Below are 25,750 nucleotides of genomic sequence, written 5' to 3' on the forward strand. Positions count from 1 at the left end.
TTTTCCCATAATTTTTGAACAGGCAATAAATAAAAAAAAAAATATATATAGTACGCATGCAAACATCTTACAAATTTAAAAAGTACATACAAAGCATTTAAATAAAATGATTTAAAAAATATATGTAATAATCATGGATGAACTACGATAGTTAAAAAACTAAACCTTTTATACTTTATTCAAATATGCATTTTACTAATATATATATAATATATTTAATTAATATACTTTTATAATTACAAAACATAAACATTACACATATGTAATAATAAAAATAAATTAATAATCTATTTTATAAGTATACATTTAAAGTGTAATTAGTTATTTTCTTTGATGGTAGTAAATTGTGCATTGTATGCTAAAATGAAGTTATGTATATATGTTGTCTAACTTAAGTAAACATATATCAATTATGTTGTAACTATCTTTAATAAAACTTGATTTATTATCAAGAGACATTTGTAAAACACTGCGCAAATAAATTAATAAAGAGGATGTTGAGAGATATCTGCTAATTTTGTTAATTATAAAAATCCTTTATAATGAATAAATATCCGTTGTAAAATTAAATTCCATAACATAATTTATTTAATAAAATATTTATAATCATTCAAATAAAGATATATTAATGCAATGTTTTTGTTATTCTTAATTCATTTGTAATTTAATAAGTAAAATTTATTTCATTTATTAGAAATTTACTTAATTTTTATTGCAACTTAAATTTTTATTATAAAAAACTTCCGAAATAAATGAAATAATTTCTATTCAAACATATTAAATTTTTTTTTTACGGAAATGCTTATTCTAAAAAAAAAAAATAAAAATTAACATTTTAAGTTAATTTATTAAAAAAAAATTAAAAACTTACTCTAAGTCAGTATTTTATTAATTATCCAAAAAAAAAAATTAAATTAAAAACTTTTTTTATGTTTACAATAATATCTAAGCTAGTTATATTGAATATTATATATATTCATAGCATATCTTTATTTTACATTTATTTTATTATCATATATAAAAACATTAATAATATTCTTAATTTATCAACACACTAAAAAGTATGCAATATCAAATTTTTATTAAAAATATTATATTGCTTTTATTCTTTTTATTTTAATATAATTTATAGAAAAATTCATATTGAAAAATAAATTTTATTATCCTTTATAAAAAAATTTCTCTTAAAACTATTTTTCCATTTTATTTTTTTTCTAGAAATTTTCAAATATATCCAAAAAAAAAATTTTATTTTCAAAAAAATTCAGAATTTCAAATATTTAAATGCATTTTATTTTGTTATATATACAAAAAAAATAAGATTACGTATATTTAAAGAAAAATATTATACAATAACAAAATAATTTTTTTTTTTTTTTCATATTTCCTTTTATGCTGATTATTATATTTTTCTTAATTTTGCTAATTTTGAAAAAAATTTCAGATTTTTTCTTAGTTAAATTACTATGATTAATATATTACTAACCTATTTTACTAACCTATTTTATTAACCAAAAAAATAAAGATAGCTAACATATAAGATAACATTTTAAAAACAAAAAAATTTTTAAAATTATTTAGGTAATTTTTATATGTAAATCCATAAAATATCATATATTATATTGCTAGTAACAATAGTTAAGATATTTATTGAAAGAGGGAAATTATGCATATAACGTAAAAAACTAAACTTGAAGATGGAAAAAAAATTGATATGCTATTATGTTTTATCTTATATGTATATTCTAAAATTAATTTATTCTATATATATATGTGATATAATAAAAAAAATATAATTGTATTAACATAATTTCTTTTTATTGTTAATATCATTTATTTATATATAAGGAAATAATCTATAAAAGCATAATTAAAAAAATTTCCCACTAATTGGATGTTGTAATATTGTCCTACTATTATTTTTCTATATTATTCCTTTTTTTACATTATATTAATTTATAACATCTTTATTTTCATTATATAATTTTGTAATGATAATAGTTATGAAATTTGAGATTACGAAAAAATTTAGTAAAATTATTTATTTTCATTTTTTTTTTACTTAATTAAAAAAGTTAATGTATCACATCATGTACATTGTTGCGATATTTTAAGAGAGTTAATATTTTTCTATTATTTATTTGGGGATTCATATTTATAATACTTTTACTTTTTTAAATTATTTTCTTTTGTGTATTTGCATAATTGTTACAATACGTATTAGCCTTTTGTTATTTTTTAAAATTAAAATAATTCTTTTCCATTTAACTTTTTTACTTTTTGTACCTTAAAAATATAGCTCATTATAATACTATAATTAACTCAAATGCTTTCTGAAGAATTAAGTTGAATAAAAAAAAAAATTATTTCTGTAGTTTTTATTTTAAATTTCTCATGCTTATGTTCTTCTATAATGAAAAGAAGCTATAATCGGATAAATGTTTAATTACTGAAATACCATTTTAATTTTAGTATTTAAGTATTTTAAATAATGGGATACTATGTTATAATGTTAAAAATTAAAAAGAAAAAATTCATAGAATATATAATATACAATATATTTATATACTACTGAATTTTTTTTTTTTTATAATATATTAATTCATAAATAAAAATCATTTTTACTTATAAGCTACTCTAAAATAATAAATATATGAAGTAATTACAAATTTGTTCTATATTACTAAAGGATGGGAATTTTATCTTCATTTACGTTAACTATTAACTTTTTTTTAGGATAAAAATCATATTTATAAGATTTAAAAGAAATTTTTTCCGTCATAATTTTTATAAATATTAAAAACCAAATATTCTTAAAAATAAAATAATATTATAATGTCAGTACAACTCATTTTCTTATTTAAAAAATATACAAAAAAAAAAACATTAGAGAAATATTAAAAAATGAAAAGTTTTTCATATAATATAATATTATCAAAAAAAAAGGACAACTAAAAAATAATATTATCTTGTATAATTGGTATATATAAAAAGCTTTCTATAAAATCTTTAATCCTGAATTTAGAATTAAAAGTCAAAATATTCAATTCATTGTTAAAGTTACATCTTAAAAATCAAAGATTATAAGACTTAATTTTAATTAGAAATATTTCTTCATATAATAAATAATAAAGTATTAACATTATAAAAACCTTTGAAACGTTAAAGCTCATATTTTTAAAAAATTATTTAAAGATATAAATTTATATATTTAAGTTGTTGAATATATATTCAAACAAATATTCTTTATATTTCATTATATTTTCATTTTTTTTTTTATGTATTGAAAGCTTTATATAGGTAATAACCTCATTAAAAATTGAATAATGTTAAATTTACTTATAAAATTACTTCTTTTATAATATATTGCAAAAGTTTTGCAAGTTAACACTTTGAATATGTAAATATGCATATTTAAGTAACTAAAAATAAAATTTCCCATAACATTTTTAAACATATATATATTGTTAAAATTCAAAATTTTATAATTATGATAATGTGCATAAAAATTGAATTTTTAGATTAATAATTAATAACTGTTATTCATATATTTTGTAAAATTTAAAATAAAAAAACTTCATGAAATAAAAAGAGTAAAAAATTTAAAAAAAAAAAAAAATGAAATCAAATTATTCATTAATTTAAAATGGAAACTTTAAAAAGCAAATAAATTGAAAATATAATTATCATAAAGAAGTTATTATATATTTTTAAGTGTTTAATTTTATTTACTATTTATATATGCGTTAATATTATTTATAAAATAATTAATAAATGCAAGAGTATATATATATAATTTAAATAATATGTATAAAAAAGTAGTGCATAAAATAATGCAATACACATATAAATAGTTTGTAAATAAAATAAATACATGAAAAAAATTAAAATGTTTTATTCAATTATTATAATATTTCATAATTCTTTAAAAAAATATATTTATATATATAATACAAATGTAAAATAAATTTGTATTATATATCTATTTAAATTACTTAATATTGCATTTATATATGTAATATTGTACAAAATATTCTCATTAATTGGAAAGAAACCTAAATGAATGAAAAATTGTAAATGATAATTTTTCATAAAATAATTTATATATAATATTATAAAAATATAATTTGAAAAGACTGTAAAAAAAAAAAAAAAAAAAAGTAATTTCCTATTATATTCCCTCCAAGTGACATACATAAGTAAAAATAAATGTTCTAATAAATAAACATTATTAAATTGCTGCAAATTCTTTATCTAGAATTTATGATAGAAAATACAGAATCAGTGCATTAAAATTATATGTATAATTTCATAAGAATAAATATATATATTTTTCAATTATAATTTAATAATAGAAACTCTTCAATTTTATATAAAAAAATCATGTAACTCCTCTCTCCTTCAAAAGTGTGATTTACAATTTTAACAGAAAAAAATTACATAAATATCATTTATCCTATAATTCATTTCGACAGCAGTGGGAAACAAAAAATTACACAAAAAGAAAATAAAATGATCAACCTTGAAGTTATCTGTTCATAATAATTTTAAGAATTTACACCCAAAATATTTGATAAAAATATCCATACTTTCCAATAAAGAAAAAATAAAAAATATATAAATATTATAAAATAAATACATATATTTCCAATAACTAGTTATATATACACATACAATATATCTAAACTTAAATTATGAAAATATTACATTATTCTCCTTCCTAAATCAAGGCATATAACATTTCTTATTAAAATTTTTAAGTGAATTCATAAAAAAAAATTTAGCTATATATGTAAAAAATTACATAAAAATTAAATAAATATACCATAAAAGGTACACTTTTACAATATTTCAACATTTTTCATTTATAGTTTAACTCTCCATCACATATATTACAAAAAAAAAAAACATAATATATTTAACACATTTAGCTATAATGTTAAAAAATCAATCTTATCTTTTTTTTAAAATATATACCAATGTCTTAATTGTAAAATATTATAGATAGAATCACATTTCTGTTAATTCAATGATATTCGGTGGGAATAAAACATTCAAAAACATAAAACGTTAATTTTTATATGGCATTAAAGATATAAACTTTTTTAATAATACAAAAATTAAAATAATTTTTATTTTTAAATATTCCATTATCTATTTTATCCAATTAATGGCTACAATTAGAAATACATATTATTATTTATATTATATTAGCTGTTTTTCTTAACGTAATTTCTTTATATAATATCTTTCATTGTTTCTCGTTAATGCATAAAAAAATTTTATATTAAATTAAAAATTTTTAAAATTACGATATAACTAAATCATAATATGATAAAAAAAAACAATATAAATAAATGCCGTTTAATCATAATTCTCCATTAAACGATATTTAAACTATGTTTGAAATTTTTCATAAATGCTAATTTATTACTTATGATACTTTTTAAAAAATTTATATTATTTTATATACTTTCTAAAAGAATAAATACTTATGTTACTTAACTTTAAATAGTACATTATACCAGTCGATATTAAAAAAAAATATTATGAAATAATTTTAATTTTTTAATAAAGATTTTTATATGTTATTATAATGAAATTATTAAATATTTAAAACATTGACAAATTTTCTAAAAAGAATATTAATAAACTTTACTAAGTTTAAAATTATCATTGCTTCTTGTTATTAATTTTTTTATAATTAACAATTTAAGAAATATTTGATTTGCTAATACCTAATTTACAAAAATGAACGTTTTCGAATTATTGTAAATAAACATTTCTCCGTTATGAATTAGAAATTTACATATTTGTTTCCTTGTTTAAACAAAATGCATATTTATTATATTCTACCACACGTGAGCAATTATTTACTGATATTAAACATAACCTAGAGTAATTTGTTAATATACTATAAATTAAATTATTTATATAATAAAATTATATAATTCTTTTTTGTTATCATTTTTTTAAACATTATATTATTTCTCATATTTCCTTTTATCTTAATAACTATAGTTGTAAAAATACCTCAAAAAAGTATTTTAATTAACTGTGGAAATTACAGGTATCTCCAACTTTATATTTTTCTATAATTTAGGATAATTTAAAACATTTAAAATCAATATTTAAGAATAATGTTATAATTATAACAATAAAATTTGATATTGTCAGAATTATTTCATTTCTCTTTAATATTTACATTGCTTTTCGTAAAATTAATAAAATTTTAATAAAAATCATTCATGTATACATAATAACCTCTCTTTTCAAATTTTTATTATATCACTAATTTTATTTATAGTTTCTGTTACGTTTTAATATAAACTTAATTTCTTCTCATCACAAAAATTTAAATTACATACTTTATTATAGTGATATACCATTAAAAAAAAATTATGTATTATACACTATATAATTAATACTATTGTAATCCTTATTTTTTTATTTCTATTCATGTTTAATTTATTTCTATTTCATTTTAATTTATATTTCAATATAATTACTTAAGCTGTAGATATTTTTTTACTTCCATTTTTTTTTTTTTTTTTTTTAATATTGCAATCGTTGTAATTTATTAGAATTCATAGAAGTAACTTTATCTTGATTTTCTTCATTGTTATAATAATAATTATTACTGTTTTTATTGTTATAATTGACACCATTAAATCAAATTCAATAATTGTTAAAATTATAATATACAATATATCTACGTAAAATTGTCATTTTTAATGGATTACCATAGCATCATTTTTTCATTCAATATCAATTTTTTAATAGACAACTTTAATTGCTATTTCTTTAACTAGTAATTTTATAACTATGTTATAACAGTACTTTTAAAATTAAAATATCATACATTTTTTTCCTTTTTTTTTTTTTTTTTTTACCAAAAAGAAAATTATTTACATTATCATTTACTATTATCATAATTATATGTATATATTATTTTATTTTTATTGCTATATTTAAAATAATTCATATTCCCATAATATAATTTACATTATTCACTAATTTTATATTATATATATAGGAATTAATTTTTTTTTTTTTAAAGGCATATCAGTATTTTTACAAAATAATTACATGCATACATGCTTAATTTAAATGTTTACTGTCATACCAGTACGTTATTACAGCATCATTATTCTATTATGTCTTAAATTTTTCTTAATTGCATCATCATAATTGTAGCCCAAATAAGATTAAAATAAATATAATACGTTTTAATTAAAATAATTTCGTTATTTTTTTTTTTTTTTAAACAGTAATAATATACAATATTTTTACAATTACTATTATATAATTAGTGCAATTTAAATTATTTTTGTTATTATTCTCACTATTTTAAATCATGCAAGTCAATTGATATTTAAAAAAAAAAAAAAAAAATCATTTTTATTTGTGCATTATTGTGCACTTAATATTATCATTATAATTTATTTAAAAACATACGTGTCTCCTAAATTATTGAAATATTAATTAAAACTGAAATTATTGTTTTAACATTATAAATATATATAAAATTATAATTTAAATTATCCATATTTAATCTTTTTAAAGATAGTTTGTATTATATATCATAATTTACTAATAATTTAATGCATGCAACAAAATATTTTTATTTTTACTTTTTATAACAAAAATTTAAATACATTATATCTATTTTATAATGTAAAGATTTTTCATTTTATAGTTTATATATTATATCTTCATTTTTACATTTACTGTAATTCTTAATATTGTCGTAATTGCTATTGTATCATTCACTATTACTGTGATTGTGATAGTCATTGCTATAGCTGTGTTTGTAATTACTCTAAGTGTAATTGTTATAATAGCTGTATCAGTAATTCTAATTATTATATTAATTGTAATTCGCGCTATTATTTTTATTGCAATTGTAATTGTAATTGTCATTATTTTTGTAATTGTAATAGCTCTTGTTGTTAATATTTTGATCAATACTGTAGTTACATCTTTATAACATATATCAAGTTTACTTTTTATATTTTTATTTTTTTCATTTTATTTAATGATATTTATTTTTTTTTTATTTTTATTTTATTTTATTTTATTTTTTTTTTTCGTTATTTTTATTAATATAAAAATATTTATGTGTAAAGAATATTGCATGTCATGCAACAATTGCAAATTTATTTCTTTTTATTATTGAAATTTAACCTTCATATCAGTATGTTATTACATCTTTAACAAAATCGATTTAGTATTATAATTTTTATCACATTTTTTTTTAATTTTAATTTTAATTAAATTATCATTACTACTATAAATAGCATAAGTTCATCGTCTATATAAGTGATAGAATCCTCATTTTTTTTATAATGATTAATATTTATCATATATTTTAAAGAAATCATCGCATGCAAATCATAAAATATTTTTTCTTCCTATTAATATAATGTATCAACAGTATTATTATGCTATTACACCACCATTAAGATAATTCAACATGAAAACATTGCTATTTTAACTATTACCGTATCATTTTATCTTTATTTCTATAATAATTACATTAATCTTCACATTAAAACTTTTATTCTAATAATGAAAAATATTAGTGTATTAAACATAATGTATTTTTATTTTAATTTCTACATTTATATTTTTCTTTTAATTTTGACGTAAATTTATTTTTTTTTTTTTTTTTCATTTTGTTTTCCTATTATCGGAACATTTTTTCACCTTTTTTATACTTCTGAAGTTTTTTTTTTGTTTATTACTTGTAGGGATATTATCTAAAGAATTAAGATAAATATACAAGAATAAACCATTCTTTAAAAATAGGGAAACTTAATAAACAGTTCAATGAAATTATATGCTTGGATTATTTACGAAACTGTTTTAAAACACTTTTAATTTATTATCACGTTTTCTTTATTTATATATAACTTTAAATTAAACTATTATGATTATAAGTTATACATAATAGTCTTTTATGCACAACAAAATTATAGCACGCATACTTAAAAAATTTAATTACATTTTATCATGCTGTGAATTTTATTATTTTAATCATATTATTAGTTGTATATAACAAATATAATAATAATAATAAATCAAAAAAATTACTAGGAAAATCCTTTTTTTAATTTAAATGGTGTTTTTTATAATAATTATTTTTTTTTTTCTTTATGATATAACCTCTTAGTATTATTCCTTTAACAATTTTTTTTGAGTCTTATTTTCATAAAATTATTTGATTCTTCAAATTATTTTTATGTTTCTAAAAACTAAATTATTTCACCAAAAAATGTAAATAATGAAAATGATAGTTTTCACTAATCTTTAAAAAAAAATTTAATTTGTAATAGTATTTCAAATATTTTATATTAAATTATAGAAAATATAATAAGAAATTTTCTTAATATAAAGCACGATTATTTTAGGTTTTAAAAAACTTTTTTAACATATTTGTAAGCAAATAATAAATATGAAAATATGCATATGTATAATATTCTTAAAAAATATACACATAAAAGTAATTAAATAAAAAAGAAAGATAAACAATTAATCAAATTTATTAAAGGTATAAATATCCTTAAAAAGGAATATTATAAAAATTTAATTTTTTTAAAATAAAGCAATTTCCTATTAAGGTTATTTGTAATTTATGGATATTGTATATAATTTTTTATTTTTATTTACACTATAAAAAAATATGTGCATTCATATTTATTTAAAAGTTCAATAATTAAAAGATTTTTGTTTATGTACAAATTTATTCTTCCATATATTTTTTAAGACATTTAGGTTGATAAAATATAACTTAATAGTTTTTTTATAATAGCCTTAATTTTTGTAATTTTTTTTTTTATAAGGTAATTACATTAATAGTTATAATAATATATAAATATAAAAAAAGAAAAATATTTAATTTATAAGAATAATTATATATTAAAAAGTAATTTCTATGTATATATATATATATATGTCATATCTAATTCTGTTTTTATTGATTTTAAAAATATCTAAAGGAAATACATATTATTTATAAATATTATTTGAACAGAAGTTATTTTTTATTTTCCATAAAAATAAATATCAATTGCATTTTATTCGAAAATAATTTCCTTTTCATATCGATATTTTTAATTATTTAACATTTAAAATGAAATTTTTTTTACAAAAAAGATGAAATTAATCTTCTATTTGCTCTATTAACATCTTCCTATCTTATTTATAAAATTAAACCTTCTAATTGGTTTTTTCCTATAAATCTAAGTTCATTTTAAGATAAAATTATATATTTTTCAAAATATTTTTCAAAATATTTTTCAAAATTATGTTAAAAAAAATAATATAAAAAGCATACAAAACTTATTAGGTATTTTACTTCATGTATATTTTAACTTACATAAATATAAAATAAAGCGTACACAGAGTATTTGTGAAATATATATGAAATATGAAATAAATAAAAAAGTAAAATATATCAATATTTACATATATTAAAATATTTTTAAAAAATATTTAATTGAAAAAATAAATTATATCAAATACTTCTTTTAGCTAAAATTTTTAAAAAATTATAAAAAAAAATATTATTTTACAAATAAAATGGATTATTAAAAGAATAAAATTATAATATAGAACAAACAAAATTATTTTATATATAATAATAAGTAGTAATAACAAATTTTATTGTCATTCATTTTTAATTTTTTAATTTAAAATTAAGTAATATTAAAATGAATTTCATTAAAGATTATTTTAAGAAAATTAATTTTCCTTGTTATATTAAAGCATTTTCTAACTTCATTATAATTTTAAATAACATATTTATTAACAAGTATAATATTAATTATAAAAATAGTTAACGCTATCATTATATTCTACTTTAAATTTCAATATATATATATATATATATTTTAAAAAGTATATCTATTATTATTTTTTTTGTTAATAAATTATTCTTATAATATAAAAATAATATTTTTATTTAAAAATAATTAAGCTCAACCATATATATGAATTTAATATTATATAGAAGAAAAAAGAAAGGTTATATATTTTATTATAAATTAATGTAAATAAAAAATCTGAATTTTTGTATTATGAAGAAAGATAACTAAAACATATTAGTTTTTTGAAGAAATAATTTTTATCAATAAATATATATCTATTTAGCATTATAACTCTCAAATACATTTATATATAAACAATTATGCATTAAAAAGTGCACATCCTTGAGAATATTTTTACATAAATTTTGCATGTTACTTCTATTTATTAAAAAAAAATTTATTTGTTACTGATAATAATAAAATCATAAAAAAAAGTAATATAATTTAATGTAAAAATTAGTAAAGAAGAAAAAGACTGATCTATATAATAAATTAAAAAAAAATATATACTATTATTAATAAACCACTTTTTTTTTTTTTTTTTTTTTTTTTTTTTTATAATATAGTGTTTAATAGCCTAAAAAAATTATATATTACAATGGATTGAGTATTATAAATAATATCCTTTTGAAATGCATTATATAATCGAAGTTTTCTTTAACAATCTTTTTTATTATCTCTTTGAAAAATTTCCATTATAAACTATAAATATTTATTAAGGAAATGTATATTATGGATATAAACCATTTTAAGTTTTAAGCTTTTCTTTTATTTTAAAATAAAATTTTATATTTGTAAATTTCTTTATATCTATACAAATTTAATGAAAATTCTGTTAGCTAAGTTTTATTTAAATTACATAACTTTTAAGTCTAATACCATGTTAAAAAATTTTCATTTTTTAATTTTTGATTTGAGAAATCATAACAAAAAAAAAAAAAAAAATATATAAGCTTAATTTCAAATAATTTTTTAATATATATGTTTTCTTTATCATTCAAAATAAAAGAAAGAATATGTAAGTTATAAATAAATTCTAATCTAATATTGTAAATAAAAAATGTGCTTTTATTTTTATTTGTTTACTTCAATAATATCATCAGGAATTAAATAGAATATTATAATAAAAAAATTTATGGTATTTTTCTAATATTATGAATAAAAAAAATTATTTTATTTCTTTACAATCTTGTTTAAAGAAAATTTATAAATATAAATGAAATAGATTTTTAATAAATTTTAAAATAATATAATTTGATAACATTTGAATAAAATATTAAAAAATAAAATACGTATTTTCTTTAATTTTAAAATGATATCTTTTTAGTTGGTAATGTTTTATATATATAACATTATTGCGAAGTAATGAAACTATACTTGTGTTAAAATATTTAAAATTCAAAAGGAAGCGGAAAACATAGAATAGTTTTTTTGTATTTGTCTATCACATATTTTTTATAAAAAATGTAAGAAATTTTATTATTGTGTAACAAATGAAAATATTTTCTAAGTGATTTGTAAAATGGTATACTAACTTTTTTCAATACATAAATTAACTATATAAAGTAAAATTGTAGTATTAACAACTCATACAAATTTTTTAGGAGTAATAACTATCCATATAAATGTAGCACAATCATAATCAAACTGGTTCTGAAAAACAATTTTATATTTTCTTTTCAAGGAATGGTTTTCCTTTTATGATGTAAAAATTTGTTTTTAAATTTTATTTGTTTTATTTTATTTTATTTTATTTTATTTTTTTTTTTTTTGATATTTAATGGTTCATAAAATGATTAATAAGAGGTAAAAAAATTTAATGAAAAGACTTCTTATTTTTAATTTGTGAATTACGTTAACACACCTTGAAGAATAAAAATATGTAAGCATAATCTTTTCATTAGAGGAATTATTTTTTATTATTGTGAAAAGTATTTATTTTATATTATGTTAATGCTGCATGTTAAAACATGCATGATTATGTTAGTTAAATTTTTTCTTGTTTTAAATTTAACTTCTAAATTTATTATAAAAGTGACAAACAATAAATATTATAATCCCCTAAATATCTAAAATACAGTTGTAATATTTGTTGTTTTGAAGATGTGAAAAAATGTAAATTTATATTCTCTAAGATAATTGTAAGAATTAAGAGATTAAAGTAAGCAATATGTTAAATATCAATACTTTACGTGTTTATTAGGTTTATGTATACAAATTCTGAAATTATTAAAAATAAATAACATTATCGACCTATTTATTGTTATATTAAGAAGGAATATAAAATGAAAAGAATTTTATTTATACATGTAAAATATGTAAAGAAAACATATATTTTAAAAATACTCATAGTGGAACTTGCAAATCTAAAAATTTGTAAACTTAAGATGCGTACAATATAAAAAAAAATATTTATATTTTTTTGTGTGTTCAGCAAAAAAAAAAGATGTTTATTTTTTTTAGTATGTATACATGAAAAAAAAAAAATTAAATAAATGTATAAGGGTATGTAAATAATAATTTTATTTTTATTTTTATTTTTTTAATTTAAAAAAAGAACAATTATTTTTTTCCTTCTGAGTTGTATGATGTGTAGTGAAGTTGTTTAGTGCTATGAATAATAATAGTTATGTCGTATATTAACTCAAATAATGGATAAATAATCAAGTTGTCATTGAGTCATAACTTATTAAAAGTTATATATAGTTAATTTTAATTTTAAAATAAAATAAACTTCATAATAAATTAGTGTAATGTATAAGATAATAATTAATTATTCATAATATTTAATATCTTGTAAATAAAAAAAATTGAGTTTACTCTTCATGTACTTTATTAAATTTCCTAATCATAATACTACAAGAATTTTTGAATGATCATTTAATAAATCAGCTAATCACAACGGAAGTAATTGAACCATGGAGGAAAAAACTAAGTAGATTAGCAATGTACTATAATGAAGAAGAAATACGGAAAGCTTAAATGAGAATAATTTTAATGATATAGTTGATTTAAGTAATCCTTATGGGTTTATTATTTCAAGAAGAAATATAATTCATACAACCTCAAAATACCCAAAGAATTATCAAGGATCAATGAGAGGTATTTAGAAGAATATTTTAAATGGTTTGCGCAGTTTGAAAAAATATCATTGTCGTGTAAGTTAAAAGATAAAATATGCATATTAATTTATATGATAGTATCCCAGAATATTATAATTATATAATATAATTATTTGTGAATGAAAAAATTGCTAATATATTGCAATTTCAAATTGATCTCTACGGGATTTTGCTTGCTGATAAAAAAGAAAATATTTGTATATGTAAAAATCTTATTGCCATTTTATCATTGAATAGTATATTGAGAGATATAAACATAAATGTTAATGATTTTAATATATATATAAAAGTTAATGATGTCTCAATGAACCAAGTATCATAAACTTATTAGAACTATGTAAGTGTTTCAAAAAGATGTCCTAGAAGAATTAAGAAATATATATTACAAAATAAATTTTAAGTTAAAATATTTAACAGAAGTTTGATATTTTTAACGAGGCTAAAGAAAGATTTAATAAGAAAATGACTAGGTAATCGAAAACACATGTTATCGATAGAAAGATGATTTATGCATGGAGAATAAAATGGTTATATTGTAAAATAAGTGCTTATGTTACCATTAAAAAAGTTATTTAAAGAATTATTATATACATCATAAAAAGATATGTGATAACTGCAGTATGATAGACTACTAGTCAATAAAAAATATTACTGCCTTTTTTGAGATTTTACATAAGAGTGGATTATTTTAAAGAATTCTCTATGCATATGATATATTAATTTACCGATCAAAAACTTCTATAGTAATTTAAATAATCAATTTAATAAGGAGCATGTAGAGATGTTTCAATATATTTTATTTATAAAAGTATTGAATTAAATAGATAATTATGTACCTCTTATAAAATTATCTATTCATAATAAATTAAACACATTTATTTTTATACTTCGCAGTTTTTATTAATTTTCTCAATAGTTTATATAAAACTATAAAAAAAATTATCACACTATTCCAAAAAAAAAAAAAAAGTAAAAAAAGATGAAAACTTAATTTTTTTTTACAAATTTGCTACTAATATGATGTATATTTGGTTAATAAAAGAAATTATTAATCTTTTTTATAATGAAAATAACTATTTATATGAAAAATACATAATTAGCCATGCAAGCTCTAGAAAAAAAAAAAATTAGTTGATAATTCTTTTATTTCTTTTTTATAAGCTAAATATATAAAAAATAAGGTATTTATTTTTTTATTGGGAAAAAAAAAGGAATAGAATGATAAAAAAAGTTTTGTCGAAAAATATGAGTAATTTATTGAATAAAGAGTTTTCTTTTGTAATTAATTTTTATTTTGAACTTTTAAAAGAATATTTTATATAAATAATAATAAAATCTTCACGTTTGTAATGTTTACATGATTTAATTCGTATTTTATTAATTATGTTGGTTAACTTGAAAACAGCAAACTTAAGTTACTAAATGTTATTCATAATACTAAAGGTAAAGATGTATTTAATTAAGAATTAATGTTCAATGATGATTTAAATTTTTAATAATAATAAGGATTTTTAATAAAGTAAATAAATGCCTCTGGAAAGAGAAGAATGCTGAACGAAGCAGATTACACAAAATACAGTTTACTTGTTTATAGCGTTTAAAATTATACATAAATTCTTTAAATTAGTATAGGCAACTCTACATGTTCTTTATTAATTTGTTTGTTCAGTATACTAGGAAAGTCATTGAAGAGACAATTAATAAATTAACATTTTATAAACGTTCCTCTACTACATTTCAGAAGTTATCCATTTCTTTTTAACTGCTTTGTGGTTTTTATATGCATACAAAATATTGTTGTATGTGTCTTCATGCATATATCCGAACATGTCTTTTAATTAACATGCATGCATAGGAAATACTTTTAAATAAGCCACTATTATTATATAAAACCTCAGATAGGCCAATGGAATCTTTTAATGACTAGCATGCAAGATAATTGACAGATATGTACGGAGATATGCCTGAAGATATGTGTAACAATATTTTGTATGCACAAAAAGACCACAAAATTATTTACTGTTTTATTAATTGCTTGTTCAACTATTTTGCTAGAGCATTGAACAAACAGATTAGTAAAGAGCATGTTGAGCTTCTTCTACTAAATTAATAAATTTAAATTTAATTTTAATGTTATAAGAAAGTAAACTGTATTTATATAGTCTAGCTCAGTGAGAATTTATTTATTCTAATAAAAATCCTATATTTTTATTAAAAATTTAAAACCTCATTAATTATAGATTTTTAATTACATATATTTTAATTAAAATCTTATGAGCGATATTTAGCAGTTCATATCCTTGGTTCACATATTAACAAATATATATGATTAACAGAACAAATATTAAATTATCTAAATATTATAAAACATGAGAATTTTATTTTTGTTAATATAAAATTTTCTTATAAAAATTAAAACAAAAATCTACTACAAAGAAATTTTTTAGTTAACAACTTTTCTTAAATTTTGATAATTAAATCATTTTTAAAAAAAATAAGTATATATTTTTGTATATTTAAATTACAAAAAAAAAAACAAAAAAAATAAATTCATTTTTTATTTTCTTTATCTAGTGTTTGCATGCCTATGTCTTTTCAAAAAACTACTATTTTTTTATTTCTCAAAAAGGTTGATAATACCATTTATTTACCAACTATGCATTCTCTAGACAGTTAAAATTTTGTTATTTTTTTTTATTTTTTTTTTATAAGTCAAAAAAAAAAAAAAAAATATAATTTATTTTTTTTGATGTTGAGATGTTTTTAACAATTATTCGCTAAAGCAGTTTTTATGGAAAATGCATTTTGTTTGATATATTTCAAAAAAATTTTATGCATATAATAACAAAAATATCATATTTGCAATAATTATACAATTTAAATTTATGTTTTAATAATTATTTTTTTTAACCATAAAGCAAAAAATTGAATTTATAATTATTATTCATAAAATTATAGGTAAAATATATTTAATTAAAAATCGATAATTAACGAGGACTTGTGTTTTTAATAATAATAAAGAATATTTATTAAATTAAATAACTACCTCTTAAAGATGTTAAATTATCACTAAATTAAACTACATAAATGTATTTTAATTGTTAATAATATTAAAATTATATTCAAATTCATTAAACTAGTAGAGTTTTCTCTATGTGCTCTTTATTAACATGTTCGTTCAATACTCTATCAAAATCATTTAATAGGAAATTAAAAAATCAGGCACACAATAAATACTCCTAAAATTGTGTATAATATTAGTTATTTGTCAATAAAAAACATAAATGAACTTTTTGAAATTTATTTAATAATGAATTTTGTTAAAAAATTGCTACACCATTGGTTAATTGGTTAATAAAAGGCTTCATTAACCTTTTTGGTAATAAAAAGGACTATCTATATGAAGAATACGTAGTTGGTTGTGCACACGTGGAAAAAAAAAAAAAAGAAAAAAAAAATTATTCAATTTTTTTTTATTTTTTCTTTTAATAAATGGAGATACGTAAAAAAAAAATATATTTATTTTTTTTAAAAAAGATTTAATAAAAGAGAGAAAATTGGTAAAATAAAAATCGGGAGTAAGATTTAGTACCAATAAAAATGAGATCTTAAACAGATAAAAGATATTTACATATAAAAGAGTCTAATTTGCATAATATTTATATTTTTTAATTCGTGAGAAAAAACTTTATACATATGACAATAAAATTTTCACGTAATTAATATTCATATAATTAATTTGCATTTTTACTAATTGTTTATGTTTGTTAATTCAACATCAATATATTTAAATTTCTGAACATAACTCATAACAAAGAAATAAATAAGTTATAATTAAATAATAATTCATATTCAATAAGGATTTAAATTTTTAATAAAAATAAGGATTTTTATTAAAGTAAATAAATGCCTATTGAAATCAAAGAATAATGAACGAAGTAGATCACATAATTAAGAATCACTCGTTCAAAGCATATAAAAGTATATATAAATATACTAAAATCGCAGAGGAATCTTTACATGCTCTTTATTAATTTGTTTATTCAGTACTCTGGCAAGGTCACCAAGCATCCAGTTAATAAAACATTAATAAAAGACTTTACTAACTTTTTTGAGGAATTACATAATGACAGTGGCTTATTTAAAGAATTGCTGTGCGTGCATCACTTATTAATTGATTATTCATTGACCTTTCTAGAGTATTAAACAAACAAATTAACAAAGGATATGTAGAAAAAGCTATACATATTTTATTTAAAATAAAATTAATTATTACGTAAATTATTTATCTTTGCTAATTAATATTAAATATTAATTCTATTATTTATTATTTAAGTTAATTTACACAGTATCCTATAAATGTATTTTTAACAATTCATTTTTGGTTTTTTACAAAAATAAAATAATATATATTATAAAAAAAAATTTATTTTTTTTTATTAAAATTTTTTTTTTAAGTTATTGTCTGATTTATTAATTTCCTATTTAATGACTTTGTGAGAGTATTGAGTAAACAAATTAATAAAGAATACATAGAGTTATTCTTACTAAATGAATTTTAGTTTAATTTTAAATAACATAAACATGTAAATTGTATTTATATAGTCTACTTTATTGAGGAATTATTTCTAAGAGGAATCTATTTACTTCAATAAAAATCCTTTTTTTTATTAAAAATTTAAATATTCACTAATTATTGATTTTTAATTACATATATTTTATTTACAATGTTATGATTAATGGTTAGTAATTCAAATCTGTTGTTTTCAAATTAGCAAACATAAATAATTAACCAAATAAATAATTAATTATATTAATACTACAAAACACGAAAATTTTATTACAGTCAATATAAAATTTTCTTATATAAATTTAAACAAAAATCTTTTATAAAAGAAACTTTTTAGTCAACTTTTTCTTCTGGTTTTCAACTATTTGAATCATTTTTAAAAAAAATAAAAATATGTTTTAGTATTTTTAATTACAAAATGAAAAAAAATATTAACTAATTTTTTTTTTTTATTTAGCTCTTGCGTGGCTAAATATTCACATTCCATGCAGCCAATGCTTTTTATTCTCAAAAAGATTAATAATACCTTTTATTAACCAGAATTATAAACCTGGAAAAAAATAAAAGTTTTTTTATTTTTTATAATTGTAAGTAACTGAATAAAAAAAATAATATAAAATAGTATATATTTTTTTTCTTTTAGTGTTCTTACTTTTAGTGTAATTTTTTTTTTTTTTTTTATCAATTAAATAGATAATAATCGACAATTCTAGATATAATAAAATAAATATCGAAAATAAAAATTTAGTTAAATTTCATGTGGAAACTTACATTCTCTTTCCTTTTATAATGAATTTAATCCTTTTTTTTTTTTTAAATAATTATATTTTATTAAATGTAAATATTTTTCTTTTAAATATATGTAAAAAGAAAAAAAATATGATACTACATAAATTTAATATGTTTTTTAATATATAAATTATGAAATAAATATGATTATATCTCAGGAAACATATACTTCTAAAAAACAAATATGAAAAAATTTAATATATCTATTTATTAAAAATCATCCTTAGCATATATTTATTTTTGAGAAAACAGAATAAATAAATATAGAAGGAAATAAAGTAATTTCAAAGAAATTTGAAAAATATTTATATAAACGAAGGCTTTTAAACTTCTAATTCTATTTGTTCATGAAGAAAAAGAAAATATTAGTAAATTTGCTAACAGTTTAAAAAAATATAAATGTAATCAAAATTTCCTGTTTTCATATGTATTTTGAGACTATGAGATACTTAAAATTTGGTAACAGTAATACATTTATGGGAAATATGAAATATCATAAAATAAAAATTTTATATGGCATAAGGTAAAAGTGATAAAATGTTTGAAATATGTTAACGTATTATTTATGGTAATAAAACAGTGAAATATTTCTCACTTTAATAAACAAATATATTATAAAATAAAGTTTATATTTGAGATAAAAACTTTAAATTACATAATGTCAAAGATAAAAAAAAAAATATGATTATGAAAAATCAGAATTTTAAAGTAACAATTTTAACTAATAATATTTTAATATTAATAATCAAATGATATGGCATCATATAAAAAAAATAGGAAACAATGTCTATTTATTAAAATTAGGATTGGTAATGAGTCATGTTTTTTTATTCCTGTTAATTTTCCTAAATGAATGTTCTTTAAAATCCTCAAAATAATAACTTCTTTTTTTGCCACAATTTGCTAGATTATTAATGTGTAAGAAAAAAAAATATAACATTAAAAAATTTATTCTACATATTAATTATGGAATTCAAATATATATATTTTTTTTTTTAAATTCTTTTGAACTATGTTTATTCATGTTTTCTCCTACATAAATATTATTTTTTTTAATTTTAACAATATTTAAAATTCTTCTTTTTAATTCTACATATACATATATATATATGTATATGCATGCATTTTTTTTTTTTTTTGAATTATTTTCACTTAAGTTCCGTAAAATAACTTCATTTAATATTTGATATATTTATTGTAACAATACTTGTTACTAAAATATCCTATTAACTTTTTTACGTTACTATAATTTTGAGAAATAGAATAAGTGGAATTAATGATTCATATAAAATTCTAAAGTATTAATTAAATATTTATTTTAAAAGGTAATCATATAATTAACATGATCCAAATTAGATGAATGTAACATTTCTAAAAAAAAAAAAAAGTTTTAATTTTTTTATGTATATATATAAAAAATTCTCTTTTTATGATGATTTCAACATTCTTGAATGCAAGATAAAGTAGATGAATTATATTAATAAAGTAGAACAAATGAATATATTATAGCATAATTCTTTTAAAAAATATTATGTCTTTATATTATGCTTTTGTTTATTTTATATTTACAACTCATTTTAAGATGTATGTAGTAGTAATAAATAAACTAATAATTAATGTTTACTTTAAAATTAATTATAAAAATATATAACATACAATTTAATGAACTAGTACTATCTATTAAGCAAGAAAATATTTACGAAAAACATAACCATGTTTTTGGTAGATCTAGTATTATTTTTTTATATTCAATTTGATAAAGATTTATATGTATTGTAAATAATCCATATTTCAATTACAAATTAAATATTTTTATTTTAATAATAAATTAAAGATCTTTAGTTTCATATTAAGTAAAAAATTATTATTCCTATAAAAATAAAAAGAATAATTGAAAGTCAAAAGCTTAATTATTATATATAAAAATCTTAGTTGGGTGATAAAAAAAAGTGAAATATAAATAAAATGATCCATGATTTTTAGGTTAAGTATCATAATAAATGAAATAAACAAAATATTTTGTGCGTTAAATAAGTTTTATATATAAATGATTAACAATAAGTTACTTTAAATGTACTCGTATAGAGTTTAACAAGTTATGGTTATAAATAAATACGTGTGATAATAAATCCCTGTTTATCTGAATAGAAAATTTTTCGATAAAATAAAAATATAATTGATAATGATGTTAAACTAATAATCACAAGTGTAAACTACAACATAATCACAAATCTTGTTTTCATTATGAATTCAAACTAAAAACAAAAATATATCATATTTAATAAATTATAATTAAAAAGGAATAAAATATATTTTTATGTTAATTTTTACGATATATTTTAAATTAACTATGATACTATGTAAATTCTTAAAAAGAATTTTTTTTTTTTTTTTTTTGTAAAAAAATACTTGATAGTATAATGATTTCTTTTATTATGGGATATAAATTGTTATGCTCAAATAATTTATAATTTTTTTTTAAAATGAATATTTACTTTTTAATTTATTTGATTCTTAAAAATATTTCCTAATTTAAAGCATCATTTGAAAAATTCAATAACAAATATTATAATTGTAAAAAATATATATATAATTTTTATTATTCCTTTTTTAAAAAAGTGAATAAAATTATTTTCTGTTATAAACTGACTTTAATTCTTCAAATGAAAATATTACATGAAAAAAAAAAAATAAATACATAAATTGACAATTAAAAATATTTAGATGTAGATTTACAGTTATCATTATTTCCTAATTAAGATATCTTAAAAATTTAATTTGGCATGAAATGGTATAAAATTTTTAAAGATTTATATTTTAATATTTTTTAAATTTTTAATTTTAAGAAATTTAATAATTATTGAAAGAATAAAGCAATTGAAGAAATAACAAAATATTTTGAAAATATTAGTTTATATTATTTTTTTGTTTTTGTTAAATATATTAGTTATAATTTGATAAAATAATATATATATATATACATTTATTTTTGTTTATTATTTTATTTTTTTTTTTTTTTTGTTTATTTATTTATTTATTTAATTATTTATGTATTCATTTATTTATTTATTTTTTTATTTATTTATTTATATATATATTTATTTATTTTTGTTCATTTATTTATTTATACGTAAATTGAAGGTTTTCTAAATACATCATAATTTAGGCATGTTTAAAAGTATTATTCTTTTAAAATAAGAAATGTATATGTTAATAAGAGGAAGTAAGGAATATTTTGAAAGTTTTAAAATGACTAAATTAATTGTAATGGGAAAATATGTCATTTTATAATAAAAAAAATTCAGTTTACTTCTTTTGAAAAAAAAAAATTTAAAAAAAAGAGTTCCCTTTATTAATATGAAAATAGTAAGAATATAAATCTAAACATACTTTTGAATAATTTTTTATATTTAATTGTTTCCTAAATATGGAAATGTTAAATCAAACTTTAAATGAAAAGTCAATTAATTCTTTTTTATAATTTTTTAGTAATAAATTCTTGAATCATATAAAGATGAGTTTTTTATTATTTGTTTTTGCTTTTTAATTCTTTGCAGATCAAAATAATAAGTATTTGCCTATATAGTATTAACCAATATTATAACTTGAAGAAGTAATTAATTTCATTTTTATGAAAAAAATGTAGTTTTTAGTAATTTTTGTAATTCTTTTTATATATTTTCAGATATAAACTTAAATATATAAAATATCCAGAAATAAAATTGATAAGAAAATTAGCTGAGTTGTTTGATATTAAAGATGAAGATATTATAAATGATTCAGGTTTTTCAATAAAGGAGGTGCAATTATTGCATAATTTAAATGATACAAGATATGAAGACACACCAGTTAAAGGACACTTTGAAGATCCAAGAGAATTAATTATAAAACTAATAGATATGCTATTTTTAGATAATTATAAAAAATGTATGGAAAAACATAAAACGTATGTTAATCATACATATAGGACGCTAGAGTCTTTAAGAAAAGAATCGTTAACATTTTTCCAATCTTCACTTGCAAACGCAAAAAAACATATAAAAACAATATTCATGGATCATCAAATAAATAGAGATGAATTATATATGTATGAAGGTTTGGATGTTGTTTTACAATATGATGAAGTGAATACACGCGTATTTATTAATAGAATGGATGCATTCAAATATTTAGATAAGATGAGATTTAATAGAGAACTTTCTTTTAATGTAGAAGAAATGTTGCAATATTTTGCTAAATTACTTGAGAAGAACCAAAAACGTTTACATAATTTTGGTGAAAAAATTTACCTCATCGATAAATATATTAGTACTCATTTAGGTTTAAGAGCAAATAGGTTTCCTTTGAAATATACTTCTGGTAGACATAGAGAAGTTACTGTTTTAAATAATTATATGGACAATTCTGTGAAAGAATTGCATAATAAAATATTTGGTGATAAAAAAGAAAAAATAATTAAGTCAAAAACTTCCTTCAAAGTAGATGTTAAGTATTTGAGTTCATTCTTTCAAGATTCAATTTTAATATTAGATTTTAATATAAATGAAAGCGTACATACATTATTTGTAAAACTAAATAAGATATTAAAAGGAGATATAAAATGTTTGATAACCTTTATTTCATACATATTTGAAATAGAAAGATCTAGAAATAAGTTTATATTAGATAATATAAAAAGTAAAATTGATGAAAAATTATTTATGAATATGTTTTTATATGATATATATGATTTATATTTACAAGAAGAAAAAGATATAATAAATTCCAGAAATATATTTAAAGAATTTATAAAAACTACTTATGGTTTTGACATAGACAGTTCAAGTATTAAATCATTAGTAAACAAACTTTATGGATCAATTAATAGTACGGAAATTTTGGAATTATTTGATTATATTGTAAAAATATTATTATACAAGAAACAAATAGAAGAATATTTAAATTTCACAAATTTTCTTAAAGAAGTATCGGAAGAAAATATGTCGAAAATGAAAAAATTTATGCGATATGTATTTAAATGGGGTGAAGGGATTGCATATATTCCAAAGAATAGTTCTCATCGTGTAGTATCACAATTTTTGCAAATTTATGAAAAAAATCATTTTTTTAATAATTTGTATCGTATCAATCAACCGTTAAAATTGTCTTTAAAAGCATCAAAAGATCTTATATTGAGATATACAGTATTAAGTGACCTATTATATTTTTTAAATAAAGAGTTAGTTAGATTAAGAAATTCTTCTTATATCTCAGAAGAAGAAAAAAAACAAAATGAAAATACAATTTTATTTTTTATGTATACAATTAACAAGTTCAATGAACAAGGCATTTTATTTCAAAATTAATGTTATAACTATTTAATAATTGTAAATCGGTATATAAATAATATTATAGACCTTTTTTATAATATATAGATGAACAGATAAAATAAAGACACTTTATTTTGTGCATTATAAATTGGGGGGACGATGTGCAATCATATACATATACACTGAGATAATTATTCAAAAAGTATGTAGGCTAGAAAAAAAAATAAATTATTATTTTTTTTTTTGTGTTTGTATTTACAATTAAAAAAAAATAATAATAACATATATATATATATTTTTTATTTTGGAATATGACAATGACTTAAAATTTTAAAAAATGTAATTTAAAAAAAAAAAAATTTTTTTTTTTTGATGGAGCATTATGCGCAAATTACTATGGATTATATTTTAAGTTAAAATGTAATATTAAGGAAATTAAATTTTGAAATGTGTAAATTAACTTAAAAAAAAAAATAATCTAATAAGTAGTGCTTGATTTTGACTAATAAAAATAAAGACTTTAAATTAAAATTTTAATTAAATAAGAATCAAATTAAACAAAGTATGCTCTATATGCTCCTTATTAGTTTGTTAGTTCAATAACTTTACTAGTATTGAACTAACAATTAATAAATCATTTAGAGACAGTTATAGGATTATCAAATGGAGGCTTAAGCAAGCAAAACTCTGTTTATTTCAAGTCTAACAATGGAAAAATAGTTATTAACCTTTGGACTAAATGTATTATTTGAAATAGTATATTTTAACCAATCGTATCAATTTAAAATTAGAAAAAATGATGATACAATTAAAGTTAAAATACCAGATCTTTCGAAATTTAATGAAAAATCTTTAAAAAAATATTTTATATGGTTTATGATATTTGAGGATAAGGCTGAAATGTTAGGGATAACTAAACTGGAAGTATATATTATAATGGAACATTTAGTACCAAAAATGTTTATATAGGGGATGCATAATTTGACATTAAATAATAAAATATTTAACATGTTACATTTGCAAATTAAAATGGCTAAATTATTTTTCAAAGATGCAGAAGAGAATTTCTTTAAAATGATAAGATTATGT

At 17.1% G+C, this 25,750-nt stretch overlaps 1 protein-coding gene across 1 annotated transcript, besides 6 other annotated features; it reads left to right on the forward strand.

Moving 5' to 3' along the window:
• Positions 1-13,689: 13,689 nt before the first annotated feature.
• Positions 13,690-14,186: a repeat region.
• An 836-nt stretch (positions 14,187-15,022) lies between these two features.
• Positions 15,023-15,702: a repeat region.
• A 1,112-nt stretch (positions 15,703-16,814) lies between these two features.
• Positions 16,815-17,218: a repeat region.
• A 295-nt stretch (positions 17,219-17,513) lies between these two features.
• Positions 17,514-18,079: a repeat region.
• Positions 18,080-18,459: 380 nt separating this feature from the next.
• Positions 18,460-18,869: a repeat region.
• A 3,840-nt stretch (positions 18,870-22,709) lies between these two features.
• Positions 22,710-24,697, forward strand: PGAL8A_00130400 (fam-f protein; the record flags this gene model as incomplete). Its single annotated transcript, XM_028674829.1, has 3 exons — positions 22,710-22,718; positions 22,910-22,965; positions 23,038-24,697. The coding sequence occupies 3 exons, from the start codon at positions 22,710-22,712 to the stop codon at positions 24,695-24,697; spliced, it is 1,725 nt and encodes a 574-aa protein (XP_028526421.1).
• Positions 24,698-25,228: 531 nt separating this feature from the next.
• Positions 25,229-25,750: part of a repeat region that runs on past the window's edge.

The sequence above is a fragment of the Plasmodium gallinaceum genome, assembly GCF_900005855.1.
Source record: "Plasmodium gallinaceum strain 8A genome assembly, contig: PGAL8A_v1_65, whole genome shotgun sequence".
NCBI lineage: Eukaryota > Apicomplexa > Aconoidasida > Haemosporida > Plasmodiidae > Plasmodium > Plasmodium gallinaceum.